The sequence below is a fragment of the Misgurnus anguillicaudatus genome, chromosome 4 (assembly GCF_027580225.2).
Source record: "Misgurnus anguillicaudatus chromosome 4, ASM2758022v2, whole genome shotgun sequence".
NCBI classification, from domain to species: domain Eukaryota; kingdom Metazoa; phylum Chordata; class Actinopteri; order Cypriniformes; family Cobitidae; genus Misgurnus; species Misgurnus anguillicaudatus.
This window is the reverse complement of record NC_073340.2, coordinates 25,777,584-25,793,302: the sequence shown is the minus strand read 5'-3', so window position 1 is coordinate 25,793,302 and position 15,719 is coordinate 25,777,584. Positions and strand designations below refer to the sequence as shown.

At 38.9% G+C, this 15,719-nt stretch overlaps 1 protein-coding gene across 5 annotated transcripts in view; it reads right to left on the bottom strand.

Moving 5' to 3' along the window:
- Nucleotides 1-15,719, bottom strand: part of dnmbp (dynamin binding protein) — an 80,523-nt gene that overhangs the window by 29,996 nt on the left and 34,808 nt on the right. The window contains exon 1 of one of the 5 annotated variants that reach the window (XM_055176477.2): nucleotides 10,455-12,299. The exons of the other annotated variants lie outside the window; for them this stretch is intronic. Within the exon in view, the coding sequence (XP_055032452.2) occupies nucleotides 10,455-12,102 (1,648 nt within the window). The 5' untranslated portion in view covers nucleotides 12,103-12,299. Of the gene's footprint in view, nucleotides 1-10,454; nucleotides 12,300-15,719 lie in introns of those variants that run through there. 5 annotated transcript variants of the gene reach the window in all.

Sequence of the window (15,719 nt, the reverse complement as noted above, 5' to 3'; positions counted from 1 at the left end):
TTTTGGGGAGTAACTTAATATTGTAATGCATTACTTTTAAAAGTAACTTTCCCCAACACTGTGAATACCTATAAAGTAGCATTTCATCCTTCATATTTCAGAACAGTCTTTAGTTTTATCAGATTTAAAAAAGGCAGATCAGCTTAGCGATTGTTTCCGAAAAAGCACGAGATGCCGAAGGCGAGTCACAAGCAAGCAACACACACACACACACACACACACACACACACAATCTCTGGATAACTTAAGATTCACTACATGTTCATGTTGTTTACATTATATGCACTTACGTGCCGATTGTCAACAAAACAGACATTTGATGCAGTTTTTCCGCCTGCGACTCATGACCGGATTGGGACCGCCCCATTTCAACGAAACATGCAAAACTCCTCTGCTACCCGCATATAAACAAACTCTATTCATTGTTTCCATAAGGCTTGCTTACTTAGAAAGCTGAACAAGGCCTTTTCTCCTTACATCTAAAAACACTTCTTTAGTGTCATTGTTGATTCTTGATATACAGTAGGGATGCTCCGATCAATGCCGATCTCCACTAAAAATACGTGGCCGATCACTATTTTGAATCGGACGGCCGATCTTATTCACAGCTATTTCATGTACTACGGCTTTGATCAGTAAGTCCTAATTGATCTAAAATCACTGTTAGTTTGAGTCGTTTATAACATGCATTTGAAAAAGCAACACTCGTGAAACATAATTATTAAACATATTCTTTATTATCATGAAAATACCTGAAAAGGTTTGAAAAACAGCAATATAAATATATCCTTAAGACATTTCCTGGAGCTGCGTGTCATCATAGCTGCGTGTGTATAGTTCTTCGTCTACAGCGCATTTTGAGTTTTTGCATGAGAGCGCCCCCTGGCTTTTGGATGTGGCAGCATTTCGCCGTAATTCATTGAGAAGCATAGCAGGCATTATTGGCCGATCGATCGGAGCATCCCTAATATACAGTAAAATAAAGCTTTGCGTGCAGTGATGCCTGTGACTTCTACATGAAGGAACAATGTTAATAAGCGTCCTTCTTCTCACTCTGATTGACGCGTGGGCGTGCTTTTCCGGGGGAAGTGCCTTTAAAAGGAATATGGGGTTACTGATACGTAACGGGTACCCATGTTCGAAAAAAACTTCCTGAAACTTGTAGGAAAAGGAGGCGTGACATTGGCTCAAAAATACTCCATCACACACTCAATTGCTTTTATAACACTTTTTGGCATTTGTTAAGCATGAGGATTACAACTCTTTAACTGTGTTCATAAGTCAGAATGCATGAAATAACATTACCCCCCCCCCCTTTAATATAAAAAAAGTATTTCTGAACCTCCAGTGGAGAAAAATGTGATGATGTTACCATTTCAAAAGTAAAAATCTCCATCCATATACTCTTTATTTAAACTCATTGCTGTCTAGGAGAAACAATCAAAATCTCAATTTTTCTTTCCTACTACATAAACAAATTAAAATCTGGAAGGTTAATTTTTAATGTGCTACAAAGAAAGTGAAACTTTGTTCCAAAAGAATAACGATAATGAAACGATAACATTGTTCTTCATGTGAAACTGGGTGTTTTATGGTCTGACTAAAACTCAATGAGCTGTTTGTGTCTGTGTCTCGTATAAGGTCACACACACTACCAGGGCTGTATGTTTAGCACAAAGTTCACACAAAAACGTCCAGTTACCATAGATACCTCTCACAACTGACATCTCAAAGTGTGGGAGCGACTCACAAATAGTATGAGAGTGAATGCGTGAGTCTGACAAACTTTGTGTATAAAGTTAAACTACATTGAAACACTTCAGTAAACCAAAGTCCTAATGACAGATTTATGGGAAATTACAGTAGTTAAATCATACATATATTAAATGACTTCCTGTTGAGATCATACATGAAGGCAGAGAAAATATATTTTTTACATAAGACCAGAAACGGGGGTTGTTGCAACTTCTTTACAAACGTTTCTATGTTATACACACAATTGTTTCGGTGCATGAATCTACGTCATGGATACTATTTCTTAATATTTGTATTGTTGTTCAAAAGGTTGCAGGTTTACATTCCACACCTCTAACCCTCAGTCAGACGTCCGATTCGTGTGGGATGTGATGTGACACACCCGTAATAAACATGAGCAAGCATTTCTGTGTACTACTTTAAACTAAGAATCCATTCAATAGAAGCCTTACTCAGAAATGTAAAGTATATGTCAAAAACGGACAAAATTTTGTTTAGTTTCCAATTCATTACATTCACTGAAGTGTTTGTTCTGTGGTAATTACTGGCAAAGTAGAAGGAATGTCAAGAGGAACTCTTAAAGAGATTTAGACTCGACTGATTTAGCAGAAAAACTGATACCCAGGTCTTGAAATGGCTTCAAAGCAAACTTATACCTAGAGATGAAACGATGCAAACTAAATTTAAAATAGATTTTACATGTAAGTGCACTTTTGTTCGCATAAATATCAAATAAATAACATTAAGATTTATCATGCCATATTTGGGGTTGTGAGACAAATGTTCATGTAGTTCAGATAAAACAAGTGAGTAAATCAGATTTTCATATAACCACAGGACAAATCAGCAAGTCATATTTCTGCGTATGTTCTGAGAAATGAGGTGTACTTTATGACCCAGCAGTTAGCAGTACGGCACCTGTGCTCACAGCAATCACGGAAGAAACGAAAAAAGAAAGGAGCTTTAAACACATCAAGTCACATCATTAAATAAAAAATAAATAGAAAAGATTTCCATAAATGTGAACTTTTTGGGATTTAAATTCAGTCAGGGAAGCATGGTCATCACAAACACATGCAGGGCTCGAAATTGCGACCATTTTGGTCGCATATGCGACCGAAATTTAATCTGTGCGACCTTAAAATATATTTGGGAGCATTTGTGCGACTGCCCATTTTGTTGTGACGCGAGTTGATTGTGATCCTGTGTGCTGGCGCTGTCCCAGGTTCAGTGTTCTCTCCAACGATACATAACCAATCAAATTTCACCATTAAGTTCTTGCGTTTAATGGAGACCGCAGATTGGCTAATATGAGCGTAAGTCATTCCTTGTTGCCGTGAAGCGCGGAAATGTGAAAAGACGAACGCGTCACGAGCATGACGAGAGTGAGCCGATTACAGCCAAGGTTATACTGTATTTTTTGACGACGATCCGGATTCAAATGTAACTTCACCACCGGAAAATACAAGTTGACGTTAAACCTTTCAGAGAGAGTGGCTTAAAGATTTCGAGTGTCTCCGCTATGAAAATGTTACTTACTGTGTTTACTGTAAATCCTGTAAAACAGCGTTAATGGCGGAATCAAAACATTTTAAGTGCCAGACGTACCTTGCTTAAACATGGCGAAAGTGCCAAAAATACAAGAAGTGTCATGACAAATGTGTTTATTATTGATGTGTTTGATGGTGTATGTGCGCATGCGCTGGTGAATGGACATTCGACAAACATCCTTGTGGTCCATGTTGCTGTGGAATACGACAATGCTGATGGTATGTTTTTGTTGTATTTTTTAAAACATTGCCTATTTAGTAGTAAAAGCATCCTGGTAATGCAGTTATCAATACCAATATATATTAGCCTTCTATATAAGGGTCACTTTTGTAATGTCACAATTAATCAGTGTTTTACGTGTTTGCTAGATTTTCTATGTAATCTTAATCATGTTACCTGTAATTGTTAAATTATTATTGCTGCAATACTATTTCAACAGCATTTGGGTATTAATTTAGGAATTTATGCAGCAAAAAATAAAATAAAATAAAATAGAAGACCAACTTTTAAATGCTGGCCATAGGACGTGTAAAGCCCGGTGGTGGTGTTTTATTTTTAATAAAATAAATCTATTAACATTTACATTGTAGTTGTGGTGCTTTTAAATTTTTTGATGGATGCGCCTAAATTTTTGCTGGTGCTCCTAACTCTTTAAAGTTGGGAGCACCAGTGCTACCAAAAAAAAAAGTTAATTTTGAGCCCTGACATGGGAGCAGAAATAAATGAATGTGTTTGTCTCACGTTATTTCTTAAATTGGTTGATGCTGGACAAGGGTTTTCAAGCCATGACACTGGGACGGTTAAACAGTAAATATAAAAAATAACACGCAATACTACCGTTGGACATTTTTATCATGGTTAACCATTAAAGCGTTACATCTCTACTTATACCTACTGTGCAACAGGGCTCAGCAAAATATTGAACATAGGATATTATTGAGAGAATTGTGCTGAAGATATAACATTTCAGAATATCGCCAATATTGTATACATATATGTTAATTTGTGACTCTGTCTCTAAAATGAGATCAGCCGCGGCAGCAAAGTTTGATTTTGCGCATTGATTTTACTTTAGTTTCATTCTTTTACATTACCTTACTCAAATATGAAGGTTATTTTTCACAGAATGCACTTTACTTTATGTAGAATGACTTCATTCAGAAAACAGTAAAATCTCAAAAAATTATTTAGCTTGGTTTTCGCAGGCATAGTCAAATGTATTAAGTTTTTTAATTGGGGCAAAAATGTAACTATTCTAGAGCAAAAGCAACAATATTAAGATTTATACCACAGGCCTGTTAAATGCTGTATTCTGATTGGCTGAGAAATGTTCCATGGGTGTTGATTATTTTTCGATAACCGCACACCTGACTTGTCAAATGCCTTAAAAATAGGCACCAGAGCAATGTTTGTGGTGACCGTGGTATAAGCGGAATAATTGACTCCAGTCTATTGAATTATTTGAAAATAATACACACGCGCTTCGCACCGTACCGCATAACCACCTTGGGTGTGCATTATTTTCTTATAATTCAGCGGCCCGTCGTCAATTATTCCTTACAAGCTACCCTTCTCTGCAATGTCCTAAAAACACAAATGAACCCTTGTGAAAGCTGGACTGTCCTGGTTAACTTGTATGTCTGGTCAACCTATGTATTCTTGCCACCCATAATGATCTCCCCAGTTGACCATCTTAACACCTACTACTAACTCCTTTAGGGATGCACCGAAATGAAAATTCTTGGCCGAAACCGAAAGCCGAAAAAAGGAAACCAAGGCCGAAAAACCGAAACCGAAACACCGAAATAAATTATTATGCCAATTATTAGTACAATTGCATTTATGGCTATCACTGTGTACTAACTTTACTAGGGGTGTGTGACGAATAAAAAAAACTCACAGTTCGGATCACATTACAGTTTTTGAGGCACAGATCAGATTATTTTTCGGATCAGTAAAAAGGTGGGAAAAGTCTAATAAACAATAAAGAAATTGCAAACATTTATAAAAAAGAACAAAGTTGTACATTAATAAGGTCTGAAATTAGCATTTTAACACAACTGAATGCTATTTTCACATATTATCTGTTCTGTTGTCAGACATATAGTGGCGTTTTCCCAGACAGGGATTAGACTAGTCCTAGACTAAAATAAATATAAGAGCTGTCCAAACTGAAAACATCTTGCACTGACATATCTTTAAATACATCAGTGCCTTTAGTTTGTCCTGAAAATGCACACAAGTAATGTTTTTAGTAAGGCATGTTTGTTTAAACTAATTATATTTACTAATTAAACTAAGGTCTAGTTCTGGCTTAAGCTAATCTCTGTCCAGGAAACCACCCCAAAGACTATTAAAATAGTGACTAAACATGACCCAATAACCTTGTGTTTAATCCAATCAGCTGTTACTTTAACTACTAAGTTACTAAAATCTTGATTTATAAACGAGACATCGCAGACAATTCGGCGCAAATTACAAAATTGCCATTACACAGAGTTACTACAGAAGGCATGCGTGGGCATAGGAGAGAGAGAGCTCGCGCACAAGCACATAGAGAATCAGTGTGTGTGGGAAAACACTGCTAACCGTTCATGATATACTCGGAATCATCAGCCTTCTTCTCTGTCAGTAACATCTGACGTTTACGTGAAAATGCAAGTACACAGAGGAATCCGCATGGAAAACACATCCAACTTTTAATTCTTTCACTCAGTGTCATGTATGAGAGGCGCTGTCTAGTGGCTTCACGCAGAGAAAGAGAGAGAGCGCGCGTGCACAACAGAGGCACCGCCGAGCGCTCACAACAATAAATGAAGCCATTTTAAATGAAAATAAAAATGTAAATGGTGCAACCATTGTTGATTTTGTGGCGCACACAAACAAAAAAATGTATGGATAACACTGCCAGGAGCAGAAGCCGCCATTACGCGAGATTAATGTAAACAGCGTGACGCGTCGCGTAGTCGACGTAATCGATGACGTCGACGCGTGGTTGCAGCACTATTGAGCACGAAGGGGAGGGGTGGGAGACGACTGATCACCGTGAGTGAAACCCAAGCGCTACCGCACAGATGGGAGGGCCGCGGTTGACATTCATTTTCGGTTTACATTTTCGGCTGGATTTTTTTATTTCAGCCCGAAACCGATAATGCCATTTTCGGCCGAAATTTTCAGCGACCGAAATTTTGGTGCATCCCTAAACTCCTTAACACTGTTTCTTGAAAATAAGCCACCTATGGCTTGCTCTCTAAAGGGCCCAAAGACAAAACTTTAAAATTGTCCTAAATCGTTCAAAATGGACAATTAGACACATCAGAATGATGCGAAAAGCAATACACAACTAAAAAAATAACTTTTTCCCCACACCAGTCCTCTGCAGAACTTGACAAGATAAGGCCAATGACAGCCCATGATTGGTGTAGTTTAAGTCTTTTGACCATATTGTATATAATCCTCTCAACAGGCTGTGATTAGCATTAGAGAGATTTGCTATAATTACATGCATTTTAACACCCCGAGTCTTTTATTGGGGGGCCAACAAAGACAAAGCAAGATGCCTAAGCATGTGATGTACGGCACTATCGAGACCCCAGCCTCTACAGCTACACAAAGAAGAGCTTTACTACTATCATAGATCCTTAAACCCAAAGTAACAGACCGTCACGTGTGGAACATCACAGATGTGATGCTGATAAACAAGCAGGACCATAAACTTACAAACGTTCCCAATCACAACATACTTTTTAAAGTACCACCACTAAAATTTCCCTAACTTCAATACTCGGAGGAATGTATATACTTTTTCAGGTTCAAAAATGTAGCAGGTCAAGTGCAAAATCATTGGCGTATGGCGGAAAACCAAAATGTAGCCTGCAGGATTTGTTTTTCACAGAGCATAAGATATCCTGACCTACATTAAAAGGCTAATTCCCTCGTCAGCCTGTGACTTGAGGCTTTTGTCTGGCATGCTGGCCCTTGACTTAAAGTTGCACAAATGTTGTGTGAGGGTTGGATGGAGGTTTTCAGTTAATCCCTTTTCAGGCAGCTGCAAAGAGATTATAAAGTCCAGCAACAGGCGACCCAACAGATGAAGGCACATCAACACAGTCAGCAGTGTAAGTTCAGGTATGCATGTTGGTGGAACAAAAGCAACAAATCAACCATAACTTTCCAAGAAAAGTTACGTTTCCAAGTAAATCTTGGTAACATACAATATTCTGGGGGTGAGTTTTATTACTTACAAAGTATCCTACCAGAAACTTTCTTTTCTTCCTGTATTTAACATAAACACTCATATGTGCACTCATCTCAGATATCTGAAATATCAGTTCTGTTCAGACATTGCAGTTTGAATACGAAAAATGGAGAACATGATTTTCATGAATTTAAACTTTTGTCTTTTCATCGCACAAAGTTACGAAATGGTTTTAACTGACTAGGAACATGGAGCTTTAAAGCAGAACAGCTGATAATATGAATACAGCTCTCTAGGAATTGCTATTTGAGAGGAACATTTGCACATCATCACTTAAAGACAATAAAAAAACAAGCTAAAAAAAGGAAAGGGAGTGCAGTTCTGTCAAGCTTTAAACAGATAACCTCAGACTATGAGTCAGTCTCATTTTCACGGTACCCCTATCTAAACACTAAGACTCTTTTTGGGCTACATGGATGGGGGAGGGTTCTAGTACCAAGCACATCCTAGTCCCAAAGATTTCCTCTGGAGTCTTGTCGACCTCCACCCCTTTTTGTGTCTGACTGGAGCATCGGGCCATACAGGATTACCCTGGGCTGACCTGGCCACCTGTTCTGTATCAAGGCGAAATCTCCCTTAGAGGTGGTCACTCCAAGCACCCATCACCCAAAAACTGACACCAAAAACAAACACTGACACATTTCATGCTGAAAATCGAATTACACAATAGAAACTACTGTAACTGAGAAGGAACCTGTGAAACTTAAAGGTGTAAACGCTGCTTAAAAAGACATTAAAATAAGGTTGAATCTAAAATATTTCGACAACTGAACTAGACTTAAAATGTATAAACATCATGGCATCAGACCAGGTGTACAAATAACAACAGGTGAAGTTCTTTACACAAACAAAGAGACTAACTAGAAACTGTCTAGTGTCTAACAGTCTAAACTTATTTTTTTAAAAGGGACACGCCACTTTTTTGAAAATATGCTTATTTTCCAGCTCCTCTAGAGTTAAACTTTTGATTTTTGCAGATTTGGAATCCATTCAGCCGATCTCTGGGTCTGGCGCTAGCACTTTTAGCATAGCTTAGCATAATTCATTGAATCGGATTAGACCATTAACATCACGCTTAAAAATAACCACAGAGTAGGGATGCTCATATCAGTTAATTTTCCCGACCGACAACCGTAGCTTCTAAACCGAACATTAACCGTTAACTTATAAGATTTTAATATGAAATTGTCATTTAGTAAAAATACAGTTGACGGTTGTATGTGAACTAGTAGAAACAAAAGATTTAATTTGAACGTGCAAACAGCAGCGACAGATCAACAACAGAACCAGGATTCATACATTATCAGATATTCACGCAATATTACCTTATCAAAAAGCACGCGATCAGTCCAGAGGATTAATATCCAAAAAGGGCAGATTGTCTCCGTTTCATATACCACAGTGGTCATTTCTAAAGCAGGATGCTTTTCAGAAAGTTTTGCTTTTGCGTCGTCTTTCTCCGTTTGTGCAAAAGAGAGATGTTTATGGACAGGGTCAGAGGCCATCAGCGAACGTCTGTCCGGATGTGTGCGAGACGGACCGCGTCATCTTGCGCGGACACGTGTGCGTCTCCGTTCAGCTTCCAAACACGCATACAAATGATTTCTCATACAAATGATTACTTTATCAGACCGTCAGGGCAGCAGTAATTTGTGTCATTTAAAGGACATTCACAAATTAAAAATATGGAAAAATGGGCGAAATGTCTGTCGGCTCATGACGACACGCACCCATGTATTAACAAATTTTTTTTATTTTAACTGATAATGTTAATCGGTCATAAATTCTTACCTTCGGTTAATGGTTAAACGGTCAATGTGAGCATCCCTACCACAGAGTTTCAATATTTTTCCCATTTAAAACTTGACTGCCTGAAAATAGTCCCCTTGGTTACTTTCAATAGCAGGGGACTATTTTCAGGCACTGCGTAATATAACTACGCCTGCTGCAGGCATGTTACATCAGCGAAGTTCTTGATTTTTACGTCAGAATGAGAGTATAGTTTTTAACCATATCTGCCTAGAAAATTGCAACTTTTAATTTTCCGTCGGCCTTAGTACACGATGTAACTACAGAAGAATCAAGTTTTAAATAGGAAAAATATAGAAACTCTTTGTTTTTTTTGCACGATGCTAATGGTCTAATCAGACTCAATGGATTGTGCTAAGCTATGCTAAAAGTGGTAGCGCCAGACCAGGAGATCGGCTGAATGGATTCCAAAACAGTAAAAATCAAATGTTTCACTCTAGGGGAGGTGGAAAATGAGCATATTTTCAAAAAAAGTGGAGTGTCCCTTTAATATTCTATACATTTTAAACATATCTACTGTTTATCGCCTAAAACCTCAAAACAAATCAAGCGTCTTGCTGACGGCATTTGGAAACCTTATATGTTTTACTTTAAACATATTGGTGGATTTCTCTTTGCATCATTGTGTATATTCTTCAGTGTTTGACGCACTGTGACATCAATAACAGTAAGACAAAAAGAGAGAACACACAGAAACAGAGAGCAAGGGGTGAGAAGACAGAAAACAAAAACTGAGAAAAGTTACTAAACCAGCTCGACCAGTTCCCCCCCCACCCTGTAAGCTTTCAAGTTCACCACTAAGAAAAAAACACATGTGAAACTCTACACTGACAGCTACAATCGGAAGTCTCTCAGACATGCATACCTATGCATTAAGATGGTGACAGCGCATTCAGCACCTTCCCTGAATTGATTTCACCTGGATGTCACCCGAAGGGCAAAAGCTAGCTAGATACACGGCCAAAATCTGTAAGCTACATATTGTTGGTTTGCTATCTCATAAATACCCACAAGTAGGATGCACCCCTGCTTCGATGTCACAATTTTGTTGTTATGGTACTGGATGTGTTGATGGTTTTACCTTGTTTCTTTTTCCTGTTGGTGGCAAATTCTGACTTCCTTAATGAGCTGGGTGCCGTCTTCCTATAGAAGCTGTTCCTGTCAAGTGAACCCACATAAATAGGCTTTCGTATCCGGCCTAGACTTTCCACATCTAGTTTTCCTGAATCTGGACGATCTTGGTCCTTGGGGTCCTCATAAGATCGTATCTCCCGTAGTGCCTGCTTGCGATAAACATCCTTTTCACATTCCTTGTTGTATCTTCCACTGCTATGGTCACTGTTGTAACCCCCTTGATTGTGTTCTTCCGAAACAGACCTTAGATCCCTGTATCGCTCCCTGAGTTTTTGGTCATATTGATCATCTTCACATCCCTTGTAATCACAGTCTTTAACACCACTGTCATACCGTTCGTCTTTTTTATAGTTTCTATCATCGTACTCTTTGTAATCCTGTTGATCCCTGTTTCTGTACTGATAGTGATCTTTTGGCCTACGGTCAAGGGAGTCTCTATCCTTAAACTCATAGCGATTCCTCTGCTCAGATTGAATATTTTCTCTGTAATCATATCGATCATAGTGATTACGTTTCTTAGGATCATACCCATCCTTGGTATCTAGGCTGTCAACTGACTTGTATTTAGAGTTGTCTCTTTGTGCAAGTTCTGCATCTGTTCTTTCTCTACGGTCACAGTACTCAGGTTTTGTACGGATCTTTTCCTTTTCCCTGTATTCATAATCATCTTTCCTTTGTGCATATCGCTCACAGTCTCTTCTGTCACGCAAGTCTCTTTCTCTGTACTGATATCTGTCACGTCTCCGACGGTCATCCTCATTGTAACTACGCTCATAGCGGTCATCTTTTCTCAGATCACGCTGGTCTTTCTCTCTACGATCATAACGGTCATCATCTTTTGAGTCATACTGATCTGTTTCTCTATATCTGTACCTGTCCTTTGTTCTAGATTCATATGGTTCTTGATGCTTACTGTCTCTACGATCGTAACGGTCATACTTATCCAGTTCTTTGTGGTCACGGTAATTCCTACCCCTGCGATCTCCATCTCTGTAGTCATATCGCTTATCGTAGTAGTCCAGATCATCACGGTCAATACACTGTTCATATCGATCTCTACGACTGTAAGGCTCCCTGCCTTCACGATATTCATCGGATTCCCAAGAGTGGTACCGGTTCACGGGGTCAGGACGGTCTTTAGTCCTTGGGCTCTCAACATAGTCTCTGTCATCTCGACGGTCGGAATAATCCAAATCCTCTTTATGTTCGTAAAAACAGTGATTACCCGCCCATTCCTGAGGTTTCCTGGGCTCCTGATACACCGCCTCTGGAGATTGATAGAAGATTTGTTGGGGAGGGCATTCTCGATAAGTAACCCTGTCCCAGTCCTCATATTCCCAGCTGTGTTGACGAACGCCATTGGCTTGTGCGAGGTAGGCCTGTTGATCCCAATGTCCAGGTGCGGGTCTGAAATCCTGCTGGCACATGGCCTGCTGGTGCTGTTGAAAATGCAGCATTTGCATGCATCTTTCCTTGTCCCAACTTTCACTCACCAATTCTTCCACACTCTTGCCTCTCTTGGGAGGAGCCTTGCTGACATCCCAGGCCACCGGAGCAAACTGCATAGGGTGTCCTAGCGCAATCTGTCCCTTCATAATAGCTGTGAGAATCCCACAAACAGGGCAAGCAGTGTTAGCTTCCCCAAATTTCACATTCCAAGTCCAGATGTAAAGGAGTCCACATGTCAGACATACTGAAACTGTGTTTCACTTAAAATGTGTCAAAATGTGTTTCATTAAACTATCCTTCACGGACAGCTGACTAAACAGGACTGTCTAGTTCAGAGCTGAGAAACTCAATCTCTCTCTCACGCTCACTCCCTCTCTCTCTCTCCCCGCCTACCTAGCCAATAGGAGGAAGAGAGGGAAGTAGGTGGGGGAGGGAAGAACACAGAGAGGAGGTGCAAGGGGAGGTGTTTAGGGTTAATTATTGAAGGCGGTCACATGAATGTATTACAGGGAGCCTGTGATTGGCTAGAGCCTCTGTTTGCAAGAAAACACAGGCTGGACCTCACTGACCCCCCTCAATAGAGGAAGCATTACCCATTTTCATTTCACCACCTCTTTTGGGGCATTCTTAAACTTGGCATTGTATCTGCGTCTTGAGAACATGTATTGTCTAACTCTTTGAAGTTGTTTAGCAACTAATACTGACATTTGAAACTGTCTACTACAGTATCTGCAGTATTCTTCATTTTAAAAAATGCATATATAGCAGGCGAATTTGCATGACTGACAGATTATATTTTCTTTCAAAAACAGGATTAAGTATTCATCTGCTCGAACTTGCTCCTCATACGCATTTCAAAACATGTTTAACAGCTTGTAAACATATATAGGCATGCTCGGTTGATATCCAAAGTAGAAATGTTCCCATGATCTAATAATTTGCTTCTTTCATGTTTCAACAAGATGACCTGGGAAATTTGGAAGCAGGCCGATTACTGCGCAGAGCACTTTGCACTGTTGAGTGCCTGCATACTTCACAATGAACCATTGTTAATGACTGCCACTGGTTTCACATCTTTTCATGACAAGAAAAAACTGCTATTCAGGAGCTTTAGTATAGTATATCACTCCCCTCGACAATAAAAGAAAAAAGAGTACACGGGACTATGATTTCCTACTAAATGCAGCACTGGGAATTTGCTGTGAAAATGTGATAAACATGGGAAATAAAAACTTGAAAGGTATTTTGCTACAAGTACTTATAGGATTAAAATGCAAGATATAGCACATGCTAAATTTGAGAATGTGAGATTTCGTGCACCAGACTCGCTTTCATTATGAACTGGTATTTTGAAAATCAGTGTTTAAGATCTCACTTTACTTTACACAGAGTAGACCGAAACTCTTTTTTCACTTCAGGGACATTAGAGGCGACATTCCTGTTTTGTAATGGAAGGCGCAGGAGTTACTTTACTTTGTTTACACAAGTACAAACCTTTGAAACTAAAAATTGAATATGGTTTCAAACATTGTACACACCTGGTGGCTTTCATACTTTTTAATCCAAAATTGGCCACATAGAATCTGTTGAATGTTTTAGGATATTTCAAATTAGGTCCTTGGGAAGATTAAAGCACTGTTCGGTTCTTAAAAAATCTAATTTAGAACACTGAAACACATTTAGATTAAGACATTGAAATAAGCCAATCAATGTCCCTCAAAGTGTTTCATACATTTTGATTAGACCAACCCATCAAACAGCACAACAGGACTCCAAAAAGTAATTACATTCATGAAACATCTAGATGCATTCCTGTGACCGAGGTGAGAATACGAATCTTGAATGCCACTACTCTCATCTCTGTTATTAAAACAGCCCTACATTCAAACTCCCACAACCTTTCCAGCAGGCGATGGGATCACGCAGCTCTTTAAAAAGCCTTCTTTTAACCTCAATAGGCTTTCGTGCATGAGACGGACACAGAAAGGCTGGGAGCTGGAGATTAGATCCAGTACACAAATGAGCTCTTGATGCTTTTTATGAGCACCCAAACAGTTCGCAATTAGACTGATGGTTGTTGATTGGACAGTGGAAAGCAAGAATGGGACAGATACAAATATAAATGGGTCTGAACCAAAATAACAACTTTTTTGCAATCAGATTCCACATCTGTGGGAGGATTTGTTACCAGATCATGGGGAGATACATGGGAAATATGACAACTTGTGGATCTGATAAAACTTTGTTTCTTTGGCTTTCCTTTCTCTTTTTCTTTCTTTCTTTCTTTCCATCAGATACTGTCTCAAATACGAACACTGTATTATTTTTTTGCATTCTTACAAAAATGACATAAGAAACTTGTCCCCGCCCTTCTTTACAAAACCGCTGTGCTGCAAAACGGCTTCATAGCTGATATGCTTCTGCCCGACTCCCTGCACTATAACAATAAATAACCATTGTTTCTACCCTCCCCGATGGAAAACACACCCAGTTATGATAAACGTGGAAACACACACTCACCTCCCTTAAATGGATAAAGTCAAACACATCAGGAAATGCTGCTACTATAACCACGACTAATTAACCTAGATAGGATCATCCAACAATTTATTATCATATTCTAACTTTACTTATATAGTATACAAAAGCTTTTATCTACTGTAGCTCAAAGTCACTGTATTAAATCACAGAAAACAGACTGCTGGTGTTTAGGATAACTTGGGCAGCACTCCAAAACCGACACAGATCACTGTGCCCGATAATCACTTCTAATGAACCAATGATGAAACTTCTTTGCTTAATGGCCTTTTATTAAATACATAAAAGATACAGAGGCGGACAGAGTACACAGCTTCATTACTTGAGTAAGAGTACAGTTACCCCTTGCTAAATTTTACTCAAGTACAAGTAAAAGTACTGCAGTCAGATGTCTACTCAAGTAAAAGTAAAAAGTACTTGTTTTTAAAAGTACTTGAGTATCAAGAGTACAAGAGTACATTTTTAAATTTTGCATTACTACTGCCAACAGTGCACATTGAATCACGTGAGATGATTGTCCGTTCGCTCTTTGAGCTCTTCAGATCGCATAATTCAGTGGAAATGAATAGAAATCTTATTCTGTAAGACTAAATATTTTACTAACATGTCATAATAAATCATTATTTCTCCAAATATGCGCACCATTGTACTAATAGCCCTGGCGAATTCTGTATATTTTATGTATTTGAATACAAATAAACCGGAGAAGATGAGAATTAATGTTTTAAGATTGATGATTTCTATTCAAAATAACAAACGTTACAGATTAATTATTTTGCACTCCTGGCATAAATTAAGAAATGAATGTCACTGCAAACCAGTTTAATCACAAACAGTGGTCAAATGTTGATGCTGGAGTCTTAAACCTGTCTTGTGATGCTGAGTTTGTCCAGATCAATACGAGTGTGATGTTTTGAAGAGTAATGAATTTTGAACAACAATAATCCGTGATCACCAGTGATCCCTGCCGCCCTCAAGGGGATGAATTTTTGTAAGCGGTGATGAAGTTTTGTTTTGGTAAACACAGCAAACACTTAAAGCAAAAACTATCATTAACTTGTTTAGAAAATTAAAATAGTCTGGCGAGGTGGAGCCACGGGTTGTCACATTCCCACGATGGACCTGCTGTGTCTTCATCCATTGTTTCGTCCATGGTTTCTTCTCTCATCTAAATCTGACTTTTGGGACTTTGGCGGAAAGCTGAAGGTGATAGCTGATAGGCTGT